Source organism: Melanotaenia boesemani, chromosome 16, assembly GCF_017639745.1.
Source record: "Melanotaenia boesemani isolate fMelBoe1 chromosome 16, fMelBoe1.pri, whole genome shotgun sequence".
Taxonomy (NCBI): domain Eukaryota; kingdom Metazoa; phylum Chordata; class Actinopteri; order Atheriniformes; family Melanotaeniidae; genus Melanotaenia; species Melanotaenia boesemani.
Window position 1 is genome coordinate 4,020,951 of NC_055697.1, and position 22,195 is coordinate 4,043,145.

Here is a 22,195-nt window from a genome sequence, read left to right on the forward strand (position 1 = left end):
AAATAAATTATTGAATTATTTATTTATTGAATGTTTCAAATATTAATTAAATTTAGTATTTATGCAATTATTAAATAAAGAAAATGTTTCATCATGACAAGGCTACATTTCTGATTGAAAAATATGTAATGAAATTTTATTTATAAAGCATTTTCCATACATTAAAAACAGTCGCCCCCCGAGCTCAGCACATGTACACAAACACACACACAGATCATGTGATCCTCAAAGTAAAGTGTGAGGTTGAATGCAGAGGAGGCAGGTCATCACAGGAATGAACATGTTTACTGTAGCCCAACAACAGGACTTTGTTAGGAAGGCGACCCGCGGTGAACTCGGCCAGACTGCCACTGACGTTGTCCTGATGGGGAGTTAAATATTAGCAGGTTTCCTGGACTCTCAGGGCCTCTGCAGATGTTCGATTTCCCCCAGGCTCCTTTCAGACCAGCTTCAGCTCCACAGTCTCTGGGTTCTGGTCCCAGTCTTTAGGCAGCATGCAGTGGCCTTGATGATGCTGTCAGCTGTATCTAGGTGGACTTGCATCCTCCTGCAGCGCACACACCAACGTTGGTCACAATGCTCCTTCTCAGCTATCATTAACATCATGCTTTTCCTCTGGGAGGTGGCAGCCAGGAAAGGGTCGGAGGAGGTAGAGCTTCATGCCTCAGCAGCAACAGCTGCAGAAGGCGTAGCCCGGACTTGGGGGTGCATGGAGGCGGTACCAGCTTGGATGGCTTTCCCCTAAAGTCCACCACAACCACCAATCTGTACTACACATCAACCAGAGGTTGCAACACAACTGAAAACTGCCTTCGTAATTAAAACACTGAGGAGGCTGGACGACAGCGTGTTTGCATCTACCTGCCACTGGGGCACCACACCCCTAGTGTGTCCCTACATGCAATATGAAATATATAAACTATAAATAAATATATAAACTACATTTCCCACCTACTGACATTCATTCACCAGTGAATTACCACAGTTTCTGTCATGGGGCGCTCTGTACTGCTGCCAGGGCAAATTAATAAATATATAACCAATCAGTGGCACAGAATTTTATGGTCTTGGGGCGCTTAAAATATTACCGCGAGATTTGAGGTTAAAAAAATAGAGGCTTCTGTGGTTCGGTCAGTCAGTGCATTGATGGAGAACTTAACGAGCAGGGTTCAACTTCCACCAAATTCGGTGAGATCCTTATTATTAACCAGCAGACCAAGGAGAAAAGTAAAGTTTAACAGGAAAGTTTCTGCAGGAGTTGGTTCGAATGCAAGTTGTGGCTGACAGGCTGTGAAATAGCCACTTTTCTTTTCCCCCTGTATTCTTTTTAAAAGTGACAAATGTGATTTAACTTGGACACAGTCAGGACAAACTGACTTGAAACATCTTTCCAAACCATCAAGAAGCATGAACGATCAAAAGTTCATATGAAAAACTGCATCAAGCTAGCTGTGCTAGGAAAAATTAGCATAGCAGCGCAGCTGGATGACGGACACCACGTTGCAGTAAGAAGGCACAATGAAGAGGTTGATAAGAATCGTCATATTTGATCAAAACTCGTAGACTGTATTAAATTTTGTGGTGCTTTGAACTGGCTTTGTGGGGGCATGAACATGAAAGAGATACTCCTGAAAACCCTGGAATTTTCAGAGGTTTAGTAGATTTAATGGCGTCCATTATCCGGGACTTTAATGAACACCTTAAAAATGCAACTGTCTTTAGAGGCACCTCAAAGACTGTACAGAATGAGTTACTGGACTGTATTGCTGGCAGTTCTGAAAGAAAAATCATGGAGGAAGTAAAAACAGCTGATGAAACAACTGACATTTCCACACACTCTCCGTTAGTCCTGGTTCTACGATACACTGACAGAACCCACAATGTCCAGCAGCATTTTTATGAGTTTATTAAGCTCTCAAATGCCAGCACGAACTTCCCGAGGGACAAGAAAAGACTTTGATCGCCCAGGCCTATGATGGGGCATCAGTGATGAGGGGTGCCACTGGAGGAGTTCAGCAAAAGGTCCAGGACACCTGTGGAAATGCTTACTACGTTCACTGTTATGCCCACCAGTTAAACTTAGTAATGCAACAATCCACATCCCACAGATCAATCACTTTTTTTCTGATATCGGGGGATTTTCTTCATTTTTTTTCCAAGTCAAGCAAGAGAACCGCAGTGCTTGATGAGGTGGTGGCACATCGTTTTCCAAGTTCATCAGCAACACACTGGAACTTCAACAGTCGCACTGTTAACACAGCGTATGAACACAAGGCCGAACTGGTGAAGTGTGTTGAGACCATCTGGAACAGATGACGGCTCTACAAAGAAAGAGGCTGGCGGCTATGTGAGAACGCGTGAAGATGGTGATTTCTGTTTTTTCCTGGCCCTCTTTCACAGATTAATGCCACATGTGGACATGCTGTATAGCCAGCTGCAGAGAAGAAACATAAATTCTGTCTACATATCAGGACTCGTCCAGAGATTCAGTGACAGCATGCAGGCTATCAGGTAGCTATGCATCTGTGCACAGTGTTATCCAGATGTTAATTCTCTCTGAATAGACTCGATGTAGCCTAATGCTCAAATATAGTAACTTATAATTTCAGTCTTGTATCCTATATTGTTAACCAATTTTCAGGCATTTTTGGCATTGGAGGTAAGCCTTTGCAGCTGCCACCTAGTGGATAGAAAGATAACAACTTTTCACCACGGTGGCCATTTGAAACAGTGCTACTGACTGAAATATACATGTCATGTTATATGAATATATAGCGTAAACCATGTTGGCTTATTACACAATTATAGCTGTTCAGTAAAGGAAAGGAGAATTATAGCCTATTTTTAAAATAAAATGTCAAACCCTAATTCATACCTATTTTTTAAATTACATATCATGTAATAGGTGTGCCATGCCAAGGAGAGGTTTTCCTTCACCAAACACCTGGTTGGTGCCACTCTGCTGCAAGGAGACGTGTTCCCACCACACAACAAGGAGTTTCCAGATTCAGCACTGGATACCATGATGGAAGCTTATCCATCACTGGACAAGGCCAGACCTAAAACAGAGCTGTCCCTGATCTACAGCAACAAAAAGTCCCAGAGCTGCAGGGGTGCACTGGCTCTCTTTCAGGTTCTGATGGAGAATAATCTTCAAGACACATTTACAGAAATTGTAAGCCTTTTTAACATCCTGATCACTGCACCAATGACAACGTCAGAATCAGAGAGTTGCTTCTCAACTTCAAAGAGGATAAAAACTTTCCTTTAGGAATATTATGGTACAGGACCACCTCAACGCTATGCCCTCCATAGAGAAAAAACTAACACTGGACATCCCTGATTTCAACACCAGTCATTGAGAAATTTGCCACTCAGAAAGACAGACGAGCAAAGTTCCTGTACCAATAAGACCTGTCCATCTCCTCCACCTAGTTATCATATTACAGTCACCTTAACACAAACATGCACTTCTTTCTCTGACTCACTCAGACGCAGTGTTGATTTGTATAGATTTGGCTGCTCATACCCTTTCATTGTTGTTGAGTTATTGTATTTGATACCCTTTCTTTCTAAAGCATGCATGTAGTATTCAACACTTGAAAACTGTTCAATTACTTTATCTGTGAAAATGGTGAGAAGGATATTAAATTATTACTGTTAAGTTGTAATCGTCTGACTTTTGATTTGAATTCTTATATACTGGACTAGGCAGAAAAATGTTTTTCCACCAAAAATATTTTTCACCAGCCGCCACTGGTTCCACCTATCCTCAATCCTCTTTGTTTGTTCACGTAAAAAGCCTAAAACATGCCGTCTCACATCTAACCAGAAGAAGCAACGGTGCCTCTTAGATTAACAGATGTGATAGATTATTAAAACAGATGAACAGGCAGACAGATGCTGGCATTAAACCTTGGTATAGTAATAATATGCTACATATTCCATGAATATCGATTGGCTGGAGAAGAGCGACTCCTTCTGTTCAATCACGTAAACTAGCATGTAGCGCAGAGCTGACAGCGTTTACCAGACCACCAGCAGGAATGTTAGAAGGAAGAAAACTGAAGTTTTACCTGAAACATGCAGGGAGGCTCTGAATTAGCTTCTCTGCTCCAAGCTAGGAGCTAGCTACTGAAGCAGATCTTCGAATAGCCCCAGACATCCTGAAGTGGTCTTGGTACAGCTTCAGCTCCAGGACTAAACAATTAACCTGCCCGGCTCTCCTCTCTCCTGGACGACCAGTGAACTCAGCTTTTCTTTTGCCAGTTTCAGAATCTTCATCATTTATTCACAATTTCACAATCTGGATCAGAAACAAGTTGGAAAAGGTCCAAAGAGGGCAAGCTGGTGGTTCCTGGTTTTAGTATGTGGATCCTGATGTGGTAGTAGAGGGGTCGGTTCTGGTCTACTGTGTGGTGGTAGACTGGATCCCGATGTGGTAGTAGAGGGGTCGGTTCTGGTCTTCTGTGTGGTGGTGGTAGACTGGATCCCGATGTGGTAGTAGAGGGGTCGGTTCTGGTCTTCTGTGTGGTGGTGGTAGACTGGATCCCGATGTGGTAGTAGAGGGGTCGGTTCTGGTCTTCTGTGTGGTGGTGGTAGACTGGATCCCGATGTGGTAGTAGAGGGGTCGGTTCTGGTCTACTGTGTGGTGGTGGTAGACTGGATCCCGATGTGGTAGCAGAGGGGTCGGTTCTGGTCTACTGTGTGGTGGTGGTAGACTGGATCCTGATGTGGTAGTAGAGGGGTTGGTTCTGGTCTACTGTGTGGTGGTGGTGGTAGACTGGGTCCTGATGTGGCTAGCTCCACATTGAGAGCTGTGGGGCTGCTGATGCTGGGTCTGGGGTCTGATCTGTGTCCTTTCTCTTTACTAAAAGTCAGAAAGATCTCCTTCCTCTTCATTCTTATATCTTCCTCTACTAAACCAGACTAGTTCCAGGATCTATTCCTCCTCATTTTCATGCTGCAGCTACTTTAAAACCAACTAGCATCCTTGCTAACCTCCTGTTTAAATGAAACTGGATCCTGTAGCACTAGCTTATGGAGGAGGTAAGGTGACAGTGAATTAATTAAATATATTATTAAATAATTACTTAAATGTGTCATTAAATAATTCAAATGATAATTAAATACATAAATGTGTTAAGTAACGTGGATACTAAGCTTCTCTGTGAGCATATTTATAGTTAATTTTCAGCTCCAATATGAAAATCTTGAACTGAGTTGTGTCGCCCCTAAATACGTTCACTGGAAACTAAATATGAGCTGGTTTCCCCACATTAACTTAAAGCTAATCTTGTGCTAGCATAGCTTTATGCTAACATTCGTTTATTATCCTTACACAAAATTAGCAGTTGTACCTGCACAGGAACTAAATCTCTACTAGAATGTGCAGCCATGTCAACGTGTTTAAAGGCAAGGCAAAGTTATTTGTATAGCACATTTCATGTAAAACCAAAAGATTAAAAGAAATAAAATGATCAAAAACAAAGAAAAAGCTAAAATAAAATAGATAAAACGCAAGAAATAAAGTTCCAGTAAGGAAAAAAACAGCATTAAAACATGATCAAGTGTAAAGATTCCAGCTTAAAGAACCAGATGCAGATCTGGACTCTAAATAAAAACTAGTTCCATGCAGCAGAGAACAGGTGGGTCTTTAACCTGGATTTAAATAAACTGAGTGTTTCAGCTGATCTGAGGCTTTCTGGGAGTTTGTTCCAGGCATGTGGAGCATAGAAGCTGAACACAGCTTCTCCATGTCTGGTTCTGACTCTGGGAACTGATAAGAAACTGGAACCAGATGACCTGAGGGTTCTGGTAGGTTCATACTGGGTCAAGAGGTCACTGATGTATTTTGGTCCTAAACCATTCAGAGCTTTCTAGACCAGCAGCAGAACTTTAATGTTCTCTCCAAGAAAAAAAACAATGTAAAATTTTCTTTTGTGTACTTTTTATGTTATTGGGTCACTAATAACAAAAATAAAAATAAACATTTTTGATAGACCCTCCTGTTTTTTAAATATAGGTCTCTACCAAATAGTTGAGATGTAGCTTTATGGTAAAGCTAACTTAAACATTATTATAAATGTATAATAATTTATAATTTTAATACCTACAAATATTATATTATTTCTAAATATCTGTATTGCCTTTGTTGTATGTAAAGCACTTTGAATTGTCCTGTTCATGAAATGTGCTATACAAATAAACTGCTAACTAAGTTGAAACGAGATCCAGGGGGCCAGTAGTCCTCCATGGCCGGGAAGTCGAAAACACCCATTAAAAGTAGCATAGCCAGGAAGACTTCAATCTCATTAGGGTTAGTCTTGATTGGATTCACCAACTCCTGGGCAGAGTACAGATTGGTTTGATGAGCAATATGTTGAATCATCTCACCAGTGAAGAGCATTTTGAAATACTGAAAGGGTGTCTTGACAGCATCAAGGGGTGCAAAATTGGAATCAGGAACCTGGAATTCCTCAATATCTACATGCTTCCAGATTCTCCTGGCATCTTTTTCTTTCCTTTCTGACATTTTCTTCTTCTTTGAGCCTGGGGGTGACCTAGGCGTGTCATTCAGCTCTTCTGTGACTATTTTTACCTTTTTTCTTCCTCTTAGCAGACGTGCTCGTGGAGGGCATCTCTTCCTCATCTATAAATTCAGTGGAAAGATCCCCAACCACCTCTGCTTGTTTGGGCAGATAATCAGGATCCCCAATTATGTCATCATCATTATCGCTCAAATCAGCCTCAGAGTCTGAGGATCTTTTGGTACAAGGGCCAGGAAATTCCATGGCCTTGAACCATAAAATGATTTAGTATCCATCTTTTATTTGTAAAACACAAAATAAGAAAAAGGGAAAAGATACACCATTATATATAAATGTCAGCATGTTTGTTAGATAAATGCAACCATCATACTGGGACAGCTGTAGCTCAGGAGGAAGAGCAGTCGTCTTTCAACTGGAAGGTAGGCAGATTGATTCCAGGCTTCCACTGACTACATGTCGAAGTGTCCTTGGACAAGATACTTAACCCCATGTTGCCTCCCGATGTTCCTATCGGGGGTGTGTGTGTGTGAATGGGTGAATGTGATAAGTAATGTAAAGCGCTTTGAGTGGTTAAACTGACTGGAAAAGCGCTATATAATTCCATTTACCATATTAAAAAATTTACGTGTAATAAATCTATAATTGTAACATAACAGTGTTTAAACAGAAGTGTTTTTATTCCATAGAAAATAGTTAATTTTATTGAAATTAGCATAATTTCACTAAACTGTTACCAAACAGTTGAGTTGTCACTCCACGCCTAAGTTTACCATAAAGTGACAACTCAACTGTCTGGTCGAGCACATTTTTAAAAAATTATTTGACCCTTATAGGTTGTTTTCTTGTTGCTGCAAGTTACACATTTTCTTTAAGTAACATGTTAGATGATATATGTTAGAAAACTAAGATTACCTTTTAAATTATAGCCCAAAACAGTCCACATGTGAGGAGTGATTTTTTAGTTTCCAACTTGCCAAAAAATAGAGTGCCCTCTAGTGGCTGTTTTAAGCATTACATACCTCAACCAAGTTGTAGAGATGACCCAAACAGGTTTGAGTTGAGTTCAATGCATTTTCCATTAAGATATAGTAAATATAGTAAACTCAAAATGTGCTCTACCAAATGGCTGAGCAGGACATTAAAGGGTTAAAGTCTGTCCTCTGATGGACCAGCAGTTTAAAGGATAAATAATCAGGAAACTGCTTTAATATTTACTTTACACTGGTGCAGATACTGGTGATCCATGCAGGTCTGGAAAGATGCTTCTGTCCTTCACCAGGGACCTGTCAATCACCTGAGGTAGTACCTAAGGTGTCCAATCAGATTTCAGACATCTTCAGACAGAGAAATGGAAACTTTACGGAACATTAAGGTAGAGACGGTTTTGCTCGGAAACGGTGGAAGTTGAGTAATTTGGGTTGGAGTCGTTAAAATTAAATAAATCAGACTCAGATCATCACACAAAGTTCAGTTTTATTGAAAAGACTTGAAACTTCACGGTTTGCAACCATTTCCACACACACAGAAGTATTTACAGAATAATAACTGATAAAGGATTTCCGATGAGGAGAGAATCTGCTCTAGATCTTGTTGATGCTGGCAGCAGGCAGGGTGGATTTGTCCAAGTCATCAAAGTATGGGTGTGTCATGGCCTCACGGGCAGAGATCCTCTTCGGAGGGTTGTAGATCAACATTTTCTACCGAGACAAGAGACAAGGGGAGGACTGTTAGCTTTACAGAGATCTGAAGGAGTCCACTTCACTCAGTCAGTTACAAATGCCTATGTTAGAGGGTCATCACCAGGGGCCTCATTTATAAAACTGCATAGCAAAGCAAACTACAGGAAAGGAAATGTTGCACACTTCTATTTTAAGATTTATAAAAGCGTGCACATGAACGTCCCACACCTGTTTCCGTTTATAAATCAGAATCAACTCTAAAGCTCCTTGCCCCACCCACACGGTCCATAGTTTCCTACATCGTTCAATAAGCCTGCACGGTGCTCTGATCTGGCGTGTCCGCAGCCTGGCGTCGGAGTTTCTGTTGCCACGGTTACCAACTACCGTTTAGTCAGCGCAATAATTTACAGCAATAAGTCTATTTGACCGGAACTTTCATAGGTGTCCACTGCCCTCCAGCCAATCAGAATCGAGTATTCACCCAGACCATGGTATAAATGACAGTAATGATGCCTGTGATTTAGTCATTTGTTTTAATGTATAAAATAAATCACATCATTTCCTTGATTTTATTGACGTGATCGATGCCGATGGATGACAGTCTGTCAAGGAGACTACTGTGAGAGATGGTATCAAATGCTGCTGTGAGGAAGAAGGATGAGAATGGATATCAAACCAGAATTTGAAGCTATGAGAAGGTTGGAGATTTTGAGGAATGCTGTTTCAGTACTGTGAAGGGGACGGAAACTGGATTGAAACTGCTCATAAATATTGTTGGTGATAAGATGACAGGGCTCCAGACTGACCAAATGGTCGCATTTTGCGACCAAAATGTGAGACAGTGCGAGTGAATTTTTCATCTACTCTACAATGGCGACCAATACATTTGCCGGTCTTTTTCTTGTAGTAGTTAAAATTTTATTTACTTTATCGCTAACAAACTTCTGCTCCCCGCTTTAGCCCAGTAGATCACACTAATGTCCAAATTAGCTCCTGGTTTGCCGACTCAAACCAACTTCAGCACGAGAAAAAGAGAAAAACACCAACAAAGACGACAGCCAATGTGCGTGTGAGTGGGGACGAACGACCTCAGTGATTGGCTTATGTGTGGAAAGAGGCGGGTCTGGTGGGAATTTATTATTATTCAGTGTTGCCAACTTAGCGACTTTGTCGCTATATTTAGCAAGTTTTCAGACCCCTCTAGCGATTTTTTAAAAAAAGCAACTAAAGACAAATCTAGCGACTTTTTTCTGGCGTTATTGGAGACTTTTGGAGACTGAGGTGAATGAAGGTAGTTTATCTTCCCAACGAGGAGCGGTGCTGTGCAGACCCTCTCATACGAGGCTTGGTCATCTCGCAGCAGCTGCATTCAGACGACATTCGCCTCTGTTTCATGACCAGGCTGAAAATGAAACGTACAAAGCTGCTGCTGGAGGATCCTGCGCTGGTTTACTGTCACAGTAACATCTGTTAATGAAGAGTGTGGACAAAATTTTTAAAAAGTTAAAAGTGTTGTGTAATGTGAAAGACTACTAATTAAAAACAAAATACACTTAAAAAAACTGAACTAAAAAATAAAGAAAATATTATTTATTTATTTTATTCATTTTGATGTTCTAAACATTTTTAGGTTGTCTTTTTATCATTTTTTTTGCCTTTCCCACTACATCCCTCTTTATGGCTGCATCCATTATAACTATATGTACCAGGCTGATTATGCTAATTAGCGACTTCTAGGACAGCCAATAGCTGCTTTTCTTACTGAGGAGTGGCAACAGTGGCTGGAGAGGAGCATCAGTCCCTGAAGCTGCTTATTACCAGGAACTACATGGACCAGTCATACCATGTCCTGTGGGGGATGATGGGGACAAAGTTGTCGTTCTGTTTCGATTACAAAATGAAAATCAAATCATCAAATCTGATCTGATTTGGCAAGTTCTATGCCTACGTGTTTTGTATTAGTGTGGCCACTAAGGTGTATTTTTTCTGGTATGTCAACTGCATAAATATGTGAATTGTAAACATTGTAATTTCTGAATTTATTGTTCAAGTATTTATCACTAATACAGTGAAAATGAGAGGAAATGTGAATATTTACTATGCTAGGCGATTTCAGTGTGTGCCCTAAATTTTCTGCTTGTGCTCTTAAAACTATAAGTTAGGGGGCGCTGTGTTCCTGGTAAAAAAAAAAAAAAAAAGTTAGTCTGGAGCCCTTGATGGTTATGAAGTTGAGAAGCAACAGACTGAGGATTTTGGAAATAAAGGGTAAATTGGAAATCGGACGAAGGTTTTTGAAATTAGGGGGGTCCAAGCCAGGTTTTTTCAGGATTGGTGTGACGGTAGCGGTTTTGAGTGCAAGAGGGACGGTTCCAGAGATTAGGGAGGAGTGAATGATGTTGGTGATGAGGGGAGCAAATGAGGAGAGGCAGGTTTTAACATGAGCTGTAGGGATTGGATCGAGCTGACAGGTAGAGGGTTTGGATTTGAAGATAAATTCAGAGATGGCTTGGATGGAGGGGAGAATAAAACTGGAGAATGTCGTTATGGGGGATGAGTAGGAGGTGGTGAAGTCCACTCCAGAGACTGCAGCTCCCCATCAGGCCAGATGTTGGTGAATGTCAGAGATTTTGGAGACAACGAAAGACATAAGTGAGTTACAGAAGCCAGTGGATTGCATGTGGTGGGGAAGAGAGTCAGGCGGCTTTGTGTTATTGGTGAGACAGAAGAGAGTTCTGGAGTTGTATTGATTGGACTGAATTATACCAGAGTAGTAAGCGGATTTTGGTAAGGAGAGACTGTCCTTGTATAGCATTACATGATTATTGTACATTTCTTTGTGTATAGTGAGTCCAGTTTTGTTGTAGTCGTTCCAGTTGTCTTTGGGATTTGAGCTGACGGAGGGCAGGAGTAAACCAGGGTGAAGAGGGGGTCGAAGAGACAGATCTGGTTTTCAGTGGAGCATGAGTATTCAGACGAGTATGGAGATTACTGTTGTAGTGAGAAACCATTAATTCTGATAATTTTGAGTAACATTTTGATGATTTTGAGAAAAATGACCACAACAGCGGACCAACAGTATAACAGGCTAGAAATGGTTGTTTGTTCTGTAAATTTGCTTAACTCAGGTTATATAACCACGGCAGTAGGGTCTTTCTTTTTTTTAAAACTAGAACTGAACCCCTGCATTTGCAGAAATATTTGCTCATTATATTGAACTTAAAATTTTCCACCTTTCCTTGGCTTCTTTTTACACATTACAATGAATTTTAATCAGGGGTGCCCAAACTTTGGATCCCCACTGTAGGACAAAGCCTACCACAATGTGCTGTCAAAATGTTATTTTTTCTTTTGTGGTTAACTGGGTAGCCTATAGGTCACTACAAACACAGCCTGCTCTGATAAAGCATCACAGCCTTTTTTCTGCTTTCTGGTGGGTGGATCAATAGCAGCATAGTGACCCTGCTTCAACCACATCTCTGCAAATTTGAAGGCCAGGAAGGAGACAACATTTGGTCCATTTACAGCAATGAAAATCAGATTGTTCAGTGTGGACACATTAATTCTGTTTCTGCCACTGGTAAGAATGCTGTTCATCACACTGAAACCTTGTTCACACCCGGCTGTGGACACTGGGAGCGTAGAGACAGCAGGTGGAACTTTCTGCTTGTTCTCTCCTGTGCGACTATGACATTTAAATTAACGCAACTCCTTCAGGAGGATGGAACTGGTTGTAACCTCAATTGCAAGAATTTTGTGGATGGCGAGAAGTTTCTCATCACGTAGAGGATGCGTTCGTCTTCATCAGAGGGCGAGTTCGATGGATTAAAAGCCGCGGCAGCAGAGATGATGCCGTTATCATCCATTCTGCGTTCAATGTTGTCAGGCAGGGAGGCAGGTTGCACACGAAACTGCTCTGCCTTGCGAGGCCTCCATCACCTGGCTGAGACACACTGACCCCCTTGTTCACACCGCCGGTTTTCCCTCATTAATCTCAGTGCGCTCTGTGTCACGCCCACCCCTGACTCGCTTCCACAGCCCAACCAGAGTGAACACAGATCCCGTGTGTTTCAGTTGTTTATAATTACAAGGTAATGGTAAAAATACTTTGGGTGGGGAGGGGAGTATTTTTGCACTCTATACATACACCGTATATGTACGTATTTTATACACACATATAAATACACACACACACACACATTAGTGCATGGTCACACAGGTCACAGCATTTATGCTGGTACTACTGTATGCTGGTACTTCTGTATGCAATACATACTACATGCCGGTAGTACTGTTTGCAGTAATTACTACTGTATGCAGTACATACTACATGCTAGTGCTACTCCATGCATGTACTACTGTTTGCAGGTACTACTGTATGCTGCAGATACTACTGTATGCAGTACATACTACATGCTGGTTCTACTTTATGCAGGTATTAATGTATGCAGATACTACTGTTTGCAGGTACTACTGTATGCAGTAGACACTACATGCTGGTACTACTGTATGCAGTACATACTACTGTATATAGAAAAGGAACTGCCGCTACTTCAGGGGCCTGCATATAATAAGGGTTTTACCCTGGGTACACGGGGTAACAGCTGGGTGTGTGTACGAAGGATGGATGCTGTAACAGTTGTAAGGACTAAAGGAGGAGTTTGACTTGACCAATCAGGACCACGTTCGCTACATCCAGGACGGAGTAACACGGATCCTAATGATGATGAATGTGTAGAAATGCTGGACCACATCACTCTAAAAAGTACAGAGCTACATCTTCCCTCTACAGACATTTACTGGGTGGGAGAGCTCAGAACTGGTAGATCTGAAACAGACATGGGAGAAAGAGCGAGGAATTCCTGTCTTACACAACATCCAACTCCTTCCTCAAGAATCTGGAGGCAACCCTGCTGGAAAAATATCCATTTTCCATTTTTCCTGACTCCTAAAATCCCAGCTGGATATGCATCCAGAATCCAGCCCTGCTGGAGAGCATGTGGAGTGTTAACGTAAATCAGTCTTCTGGTCACACTGGGACCATGTTGACTCAGTAACTGCTGAGATATCAGGCTACGCAATCCCTACATGTTGGGCGATGTATTTTGGTTGTATGGGAAATAATGTTGATAAAAATTATAGATATTTAATAAAAATATTATTAGTAGCCTGTAAAACACTATTACTAAAACATGGTGCAGATCAGAACCAACTACGAGCTGTAAATGGAGATCCTGGCCCACAGATTCAGGACTCAGGAAGAACCACGCCAGGAAAAAAGGAAAAATGGACATTTTTACACATTTTACAGGTTTGTTTTCTTTAAAAGATGGTTTCCGAAGTGTCTCTAACATTGCTGTATTGTTTTGCTTTAAAAAGAAAAGTACAATTAAAGCAAAGTAAAAAGAAAACCAGCTCTATGTGCGCCGCTTCAGGCTTATTAGCAGGAAGCTTTGGTTTTCTGAAGCGCAGCTTCTGGAAACATGACCGGCTTCAAGCTACATGATTCCTTTAGAACTGCTTTCAGGTCCTCATGGTGGAAACAAGCTGATATTTAGCTTCTCCAGGAAAGTGAATAAAGGAGTCGTCGTCACACTTACTGCCATCAGGTCCAGACCGTTCTGGTCCAGGTTCTTCACCATGGACGACAGGTTCCCAGACTTCCATTTAGGGAAAGTGTTTTTGTAGTCAGGAAGGCTCTCCACCTCTGGCCACACCTCGTTGTTCGGGGTTCCCAGAGTCCTGGTAACATCACAACAGACCTCCGTAAGAACAGACAGCAGGAGGCTGACCGGGAGGAACATTCCCCATTAATTATAACAATCATGGCATTCTTCTTCAACTAGTTGGCCAATTAAAAATCTAAATGAAAATACTTTCCTCCTGTATGAGAAACTAAGATGTGAGAGGATTTGTAGAACGTCTGGGCTCCTCCTTACATAAAAGAAAGAAAGTTTTACCTGAACCAGAACAGCAGGGAACATTACACAACTAAACCCTAAATAAATCAGTTTGGGTTTCAGGAAGGAGCTCCTGTAAGGTTGGGTGTTTCAGGGCAGCAGGTTTTACTCTGGAGTCAGACCGGTGCAGATGTCTCACTCCTGGATTTTCTCCATTTTAAATTCTACCTGAAGATCCTGAAGAGCTGGTCTATCTCCGAGTCTCCGTGGAACAAGGGCTTCTTCGTGCTCAGCTCAGCGAAGATGGTCCCAGTGCTCCACACATCGACAGGGGTGGAATATCTGGGTGAACCCAGAAGGACCTCTGGAGCCCGGTACCACAGAGTCACAATCTGAGAGACAAGGTTTCATTAGCTGCTTATAGAAGCTGTCGCTGCCACTGCAGGGCTGATCTACAATCACTGGCTTTACCTCATGGGTGTAGACCCGGACAGGAACACCAAAGGCCCGAGCCAAGCCGAAGTCGGCCAGTTTGATGACTCCTTTGTTGTCTATCAGGAGGTTCTGGGGTTTCAGGTCCCGGTGGAGAACTCGACGACAGTGGCAGAAATAAATTCCCTCCAAGATCTGGTAAAGGTAGCTCTACGGAGAGGACATACCCATGAGACAGGAAGAGATGAGAAAATCTCCACCATGAGGTTCTGCTGGTTACCTTGACGAGCATGGGGTCCATGTACTGGCCAGACGGGATGGAGTCCAGGTACTTCTTCAGGTCCATGGACAGGAACTCAAAGATGAGGTAGAGACGGGACTCCTGCATCAGAACGTCCAGCAGGCTGGAACAGAAACAAGAGTTCAGACACAGTTCATATGTCATCAAATACAGCTTAAATGGCTGGTCCAAGGGCTGCAGGGTGGTTAGCACCACTGCCTCACAGCAAGGAGGTCGCTGGTTCAAGCCCCAGCTGGGGAGAGGTTGGACCATCCAGGTTAAAAGTTCACTGGCGGCCTGTCCAGGTGTACTGCCTCTCCCCTGCTAACTGCTGGGATAGGCTCCTTCTTCCCCGTTACCCTGAACTGGACTAAGCGGTGTAATGAGTGAACGCCTGATTCCTGGTTCAGCAGAGAACACCAGTGTAAGATCATCAAGTCCAGAAACTGGAACAAACAATAGCTCAACTTTGATCAACATGTACGAATAATTAATTAATCAATCAAATAATTCAGTGAGGAAGTACCATCCAATGTAAAATAAATAAAAAAGTGGCTGAAAGGGAGGGAAAAACAGCGGCTCCACCAGCTTGGTTGGTAGATGTAAATGAACAGAAATCAGCTTTTTTCCAATGGTTTAGTGCATTTAATTATTGATTAGCTCTAACCTGATGATACTTCTCTTATCTAAATGATGGGAGGTCACACTTTCACACTTCTCCACCCCCTAATGGCACATGTACACGCAGGGGTGCACACGCCCACCAGCTGACAGATAGTGTATGTGTGTGGTGTAAATAACCAATAATAACCAGCTTCACTAGCTTTCCCTCCATCTCTCCGATAAAGCTGACGTAGCTTGATGGTAGTTTTATTTAACATTTCCAGCTGTTAATTAGCGCCTCTGCTCTACGCACCGATCCATGGTCTACGCACATTTAACCTGCAGCTGGATCTCAACCAGCTCAGCTTCTGATTGGTCAGAGAGTAAAGCTGCGTTCATCTCACTTTGTTGGTAGATGAACAACATGACAACAGTCCACACTAACTTATTAAATAGTCTTGTTTTTCTTTTTTGGTGCAAACACTCCCAGCTCTGTGCAGGAATCCTTTCAGCCCTGAAATTAAACATCCACTAAAAGCTGTGAATGAAACAACTGCTTCACTTGTGGAGCTTTTCCACAGACTGGGTTCTCCAGCTTCCTCCTTCACCGCGCGGCTTTTCCACGTAGCTGTTGAAAGTGGGTGAACTGGTAGAAACGCTGCAGTCGGCTGGTCCTTTCGCTCCACTTGAAAACAAAGCTGAGGCTCTGCATGGTGCCGTGTTAGCACATGATGTCACTCAAAGCGCACTAGATACTCTTCATAGATCTGCACCTATGGGTCGAGCCCACTGTCATGATACCCGATCTAGAATTTTTTTCATTACCGATATCAGGTCGCTGCATTCCTAACATAAGGCGCATTCCGACAGAGAAGTTCTAAGAACGCAGTTCTAATAACTGTCTTAGTTCTATGAACGGCTCTTCTCCAGGGGAACCGTTTCATGTTGCATTCGCACATGAGTTGGGGGCGGTAGCGGGACTGATGTGACGCATACGTCTGCGACAGTGATGAGTGACTTTAGCGCCACATAACAACAAAACAAAACCCACTAAAAACAAAACAAGGCAAGCTAATATGGAGAAGGAAGAGATCGTAGTGTTGATGCTCTGCTTGATGGAGATGTTACTAATGGACTATAAAATCAGGCGTCTCACGTCGAGGCTGGAAGGCTCCTGAAAGTCAGAAGATGAAGAATCCAGCGGCAGGAGATCCGCCGCAGACAAAGGAGACGACGTGTAAGTTTAACTTATTAAACATGCGCCGATTGTATACGTGTCTTATGAGTAAATATTTCAGACGGCGGGTTTATTGTAACTCGTGTTCTGCGTTTCAGACGTTGCTGCAGCTCATTGAACCTCCTCACCGTCCGGCTGGTCCGGAGCAAAGCTGATAACTAGTGGGAAAAGGTTGTTCTCAATTTTACCGATGAGCAGTAGATAGAGCATTTCTGTATGTCCAGGGAGACATTTCAATACATCTGTGGCCGCCTGAAGCTGCACTGGAGAGGATGGACACAACCACCTGCTGCAGATACTGAAGGAGATGGAGAACAGCCTGGATGCTTCACCTCCTGCCTTCCAGCTAATCACAACACACCTCTTCATAATAAGCATCATGTTCTGGAAGTTCAACAGACAGAACATACATGTATACATGATGTACACATTTAAAGAGAAAATGTTCCATAGAAAATGCATCATTTCTTTTTTTTTCTTCATTTTTTTGTGTTATGTGCAAAATAAAGATCTCATCATCTGCTTTAAGCTTTGTGTGTTTTATGGAATCATCAGTAGAAAGATGGAGGAGTAATCCGTCACTGAAGGGTTGGTTGTGACTGACTTATGGTTTAGAATTATGAGGACATAGTCACACAGATTTAGCGTATATGAAGGTAAAAATATAAAAAGGGTGGTGAAATGTTTACAGGTGTGTAATTTGTGTCAGATCTTGGTTAAACATGATAAACTTTGTTCTGTGATATGGAGCATATTATAAAGTTGATAAACTAATGTAATTTACACCCAGGATAAGACTTAAAATGTAGCGACCAAAGATGGATTATTTAATATTTCAAAGCTGTGATAATTTAATAACTACTCAATATTTTTATTAGCTAATATTTTATAGATGTGGCCAAAGCACATCTAACAGACACAAACTGAATACTTCAGACTCTTTGCAAAGTCATTTATTTTTTTTTAATAATGAATACAGCAGAGCAAAAATAACTATTTACATGTGTGTATATGCTGCATATCATACTGGCTTTTCCTGCCACACACAGGAGTCATTTGCTGCGGCGTTGCCCAAGTAAACATGTCGGTGGTACAAGCTGTCGAATTTACTGTTTTTTCGGTTCGTCCCACTTCGGTTGTCATGATCCTTAATTTATTTGTAGTCTTGTGTGAGTTTTCTACGTGCGCTGCTTCGCGTTATCCCGCGTTCTCTGACTGAGAGCTGATCGTCAGGAATATTTTTATATTCTGCTGCGAACCTTCAAAACCTCTCTGAAGATCCTCTGTGGCGTAGACGGTCAGAAGAGCTTCGACCTCCTCGTCGGTCCATTTATCGCTTGCTCTGTTGTTGTTTTTGTCCGTATGTGCAACCGTGTTTTTTAAATGTGGCGGGGACACAAAATGCGGAAATCTGGCAAGAGGCGTAGCTACCAGTCACCAAACACCTACGTCATGAGGGTTCCTATAGAACCCCGTTCAGACCCTGCCTCGGAGCAGGAACTAAAATGGTTATAGGAACTGGGGGCTTTGGTCCCTAGTTCCTATATGTCGGAATGCGCGAAAAAACGGCCTGGTTCCTGAAAAGGTTATAGGAACTGCAAAAGGTTCCTACAGTCGGAAAGAGCCTTATAAACACCAACCTGTTATTGAGAAGGTGATTTTGGACTTGTACTTATATAGCACTTTTCCAGTCAGTTTGACCCCTCAAAGCACTTTACACTACATATCCCATTCACACACACACATTCACACCCTGCTGTATGTGCGTTGTATAAGTACAAGTCCATTTATCATGTAAAAAGCAGCGTACCGTACAACGTTGGGATGTTTCAGCTCCTGAAGCAGAGACACTTCCCTGACAGCGGTGCTGGGAACACCCTCTTCCTCACTCTCCAGACGGATCTTCTTCATAGCCACGACCTGCCCGGTGGCCTTGTGCCTTCCCTTGTACACCACTCCATAGGTACCTGGAAAACATGGCAATGAGCACTCAGTGCAATCACACAGAAACTCGTACGTATTTCCACTGCTGGAGGACACGATAATCACCAGACGTCATTGTGCTCTTAATGGTCACTTCATTATGCAGACTTCCTGATCCCAAATGGCTTAAACGTTTTCCAGCTTTCTGAAGGTGTTTTTAAGTTTCTCCTTGACACAAGCCTGCATATCATTTTCACCAAGCTATAACTTCACAGCTCTGCTCATTCTGTTGTATGACGGTCCTGGTCCCATTTCTGTATGTGTTGGTGGATGCTGAAGACCCCTGCTACAGGTAAAGGTTTTTATTCTTTTTAATCCTCCTTTATCTGCACCAGTTATTTTACCGCATGATCTGGACATGAAGGCAACAACATTCTCCTTTATGAGACAGAATGAAATCCGAATAAATATCTATGAGTTTCAAAAGTCCTTCCTCAGAAGGAAGAAGATACGACTTTTAATGGTCCCCAGTGGAGAAATTACAGAGCAAAGCAGCAAGACGGGAGGATCAGAAGGACAAGCCACGAAATTATAAATAAAACTAAATTATTGACACTGCAACTGGAATGCAGAAGGAAAGATAAAATCAAATCTGTTTCTTATGTAGAATAATAATTTAAGCTACCCAGAAAACTGGCTTGTTTTTACATAAAACACTGAAACCTGCTCTGGGTTCAACTAAAAGACCCGAGTCTGGCTGGAACGAAGGTCCAAAAGTTTCATTATTTAACAGAATAATGCAGCAAGACCAACCTTCTCCAATTTTTTCTATTTTCAAGTAATCTTCCATTATCACCTGAAAGAAAGGAGAACACACACATTTTAGTCATTTACACATGCAAAAGCAATCATTTCCCTTCTGGAAGCTTCTAAACTAGCACAAAAAGTAAGGACATTTGTGTACAGTGGATTATTTCCCCCATTTAATAAAACCAGTTTGTCTTGTATTATACATCACTGGAAAGCTTGATTAGCCATCTTTCCAACGGGCTACAACCTGTAAGGATGGTGTTTCTGTGGAAGGAGGAACACAGCTAAACGTCGGCGTAATCCCCTACAAAAATGTGCTACATGCCCCTGAAATATTCTCCTATAGCAAGATATTGTTCTGTTGGAAAATATTGCAGATATTTACTTTTTAACTAGCTCGTACAAATTTTAGACACGGACAAAAATTTCACTCTGAAGAGACGCAGTTGTTATAGTCCAGCTTTATTTAGCAGACACTAACTACTGCAAACTAACTACTGCATTTCAACCTGGTAAAACAAACTAGTCTGGCCTTGTCTGCCGTGACTGCTGTAGCACTAAGTTACTTAACCTCTTTTACCAAAGCGACCGTACCATACAAAGATTAACTGAATGACCAGCTGTCAATATCGCCATTTTTCTGAGTCACCAACGTTAGCTTACACGATGCTAAACCGTCCCGTCCCGTACTGATTTCACAACTGACAAGCTTTCTATAATCAGATAGAAAAGTGGATTTGTGGGTATCCTCAACCAGACCCAAAAATCTATAACTTACGTATGAAGTGGTCAAAAAGTAAATAAATAAAATAAATACCTTTCTTTATCTCGTTTTTCGACCTACGCACTCCCGTGAAGACTGCTGCTGGTATGCAGAAAAACTCTTTTGAATTCCCCACAGTGCGAGGCCGGTTCAAAATGCACCAATGAGCGAACGTCATCTTTTTCAAAACGGCCAATCAGAGACACGAAGGTTGCCATGTGGTCAGAGCGGGAGACAACCCGCGCATGTCTGGTTGGGCCGGTCGGATATGTTCACTGGCCGTGGGAAGTTGGAGAGTTTTCCGTTAGCAACGGACCCAAAAAAGATTTTGTTCCTTTAAAATGAGCTTTTAATGGAACAACTTCAAACTTTTTTTGTACAAATACATACGAAAATTTTCACTGAAGAATGTGCAAATATATGTATGTGCGTTAAATATACATACATACATACATACATACATACATACATATATATATATATATATATATATATATATATATATATATATATATATATATGTATATATATATATATATATATATATATATACACACATATATATATATGTATATTTAATGCACATACATATATTTTCACATTCTTCAGTGAATATCTATCTATCTATCTATCTATCTATCTATCTATCTATCTATCTATCTATCTATATATATATATATATTTACATACATATAATATGCAGAGACTGTTCATCATCTTTGTTTTATCGTCTTGTTTTTACAGTGTGGATGTGGGACTGATGGACCTTGAGGAGGACAAACACTAGAATTTATGTTATATTTATGTAACTTACAGTGATGTTTTCTTTTTCTGATCTCTGTCCGTTTATCACAGAACTGCAGCGTCGTCTGAGTCTGAAGAAGGAACTCAGATCTGACCAAAGGACAGCTCTGATGAGGACTATGTTCCTCTCCTGCATGTCAGGTAGTGATTCCACTATGTTTTCCTTTCTGAAACATCAGCTTGTGTTTTTGATTTTACATGTGTCTCATGTTTATGGTACGCTATATTTCTGTGATCCTGCAGATTGGAAGCAGCTGTGGAATTAAGGCCCAGAATTGATAAACTGCCTGTAGTAGATGAGGACCTGGGAACATCCAGAGGACTCTGAGCTGCTGAGAGCTGAGCAGATCAGAGTCCTGAGGGGAGGTGATGTGATTGGTTCCCTGCAGCTGTTGTATATGAGGAGCATTACCGTTTCTGGTGGTGCTGCAGGAAGGCAGACACAGCAGAACAAAGTTTTGTGAGTTATGTTGAATCCTAGGCTTTACCTGGTCAAGTATTCACGTGTTCGTTGATTTGGGAATAATCAGGAGAGAAAACAGTAAATTTCATTCAAAAGATTTATTATCCCAATTCAGGTTACAGAAATTGAATGTGCTGGTGCAGAGCTCTGGTTGTTCTCACTAGCAAGCAGACAAAAAATGTGTCTTTGCTCACGAGGAGAAGAACAAAACTTAACTAGAGGCCTGGTGGTTTTATGCAGGTCCAAGGCCAGGAGGCGACCCCACTGCACCCAAAATCTGACTCCAGGTTGGCTTGCCTCTGTTGTTAGGCAGAGTTTCCTCTTCTCAGTCACTGCTCTTCTGTCTGGACCTGTGTGTGTGACTGGAGACTCACAGAGTTTGCACACCAACTTCTTCAGTTATTAAAATAGTTTCATGTGCGTGGGTGTCCAAAGCCTCTATCTCTACTTTGTTATATGAGAAACATTCCACCATGTAAATAGGCCGAAGTGTATCACACAATATACTGAGCTGATCAATATAATCCTACAAGCTAATAAATGTTTATCACACAAAATAGTGAAACATACTGGCTATAGTTAACATCTTTGATTTTTGTGCTAAGGTTAAACGAGTGAAACGTGGGATTCCAATTTTTCCCTACTTTATCTGTCAGGCACTCTGGATGGGAATAATACTGCTGTGGCCCTCACACCTGGGGTGCTGGATCCTGCCATCATGAAGATTTCAGCCTAAAGGAAGCCATCCAGGAG

General features: G+C 41.7%; 1 protein-coding gene across 2 annotated transcripts; it reads right to left on the reverse strand.

The window, feature by feature from the left end:
- Positions 1-195: 195 nt before the first annotated feature.
- cdk1 (cyclin-dependent kinase 1) lies at positions 196-20,316 on the reverse strand. 2 transcript variants are annotated; one of them, XR_006013227.1, is made up of 9 exons: positions 20,230-20,316; positions 19,416-19,458; positions 18,490-18,646; positions 14,840-14,963; positions 14,599-14,769; positions 14,356-14,519; positions 13,828-13,969; positions 8,066-8,248; positions 196-212 (listed from the first exon to the last, which is right to left on the reverse strand). XR_006013227.1 is itself a non-coding variant. In XM_042010222.1 (8 exons), the coding sequence occupies exons 2-8, from the start codon at positions 19,450-19,452 to the stop codon at positions 8,132-8,134; spliced, it is 912 nt and encodes a 303-aa protein (XP_041866156.1). In that variant the 5' UTR covers positions 19,453-19,458; positions 20,230-20,316; the 3' UTR covers positions 8,005-8,131. The 2 variants fall into 2 exon arrangements, 1 of the variants encoding a protein (XP_041866156.1); XM_042010222.1 differs by lacking the exon at positions 196-212 and having other exon boundaries at positions 8,005-8,248.
- Between the last annotated feature and the right edge of the window lie 1,879 nt (positions 20,317-22,195).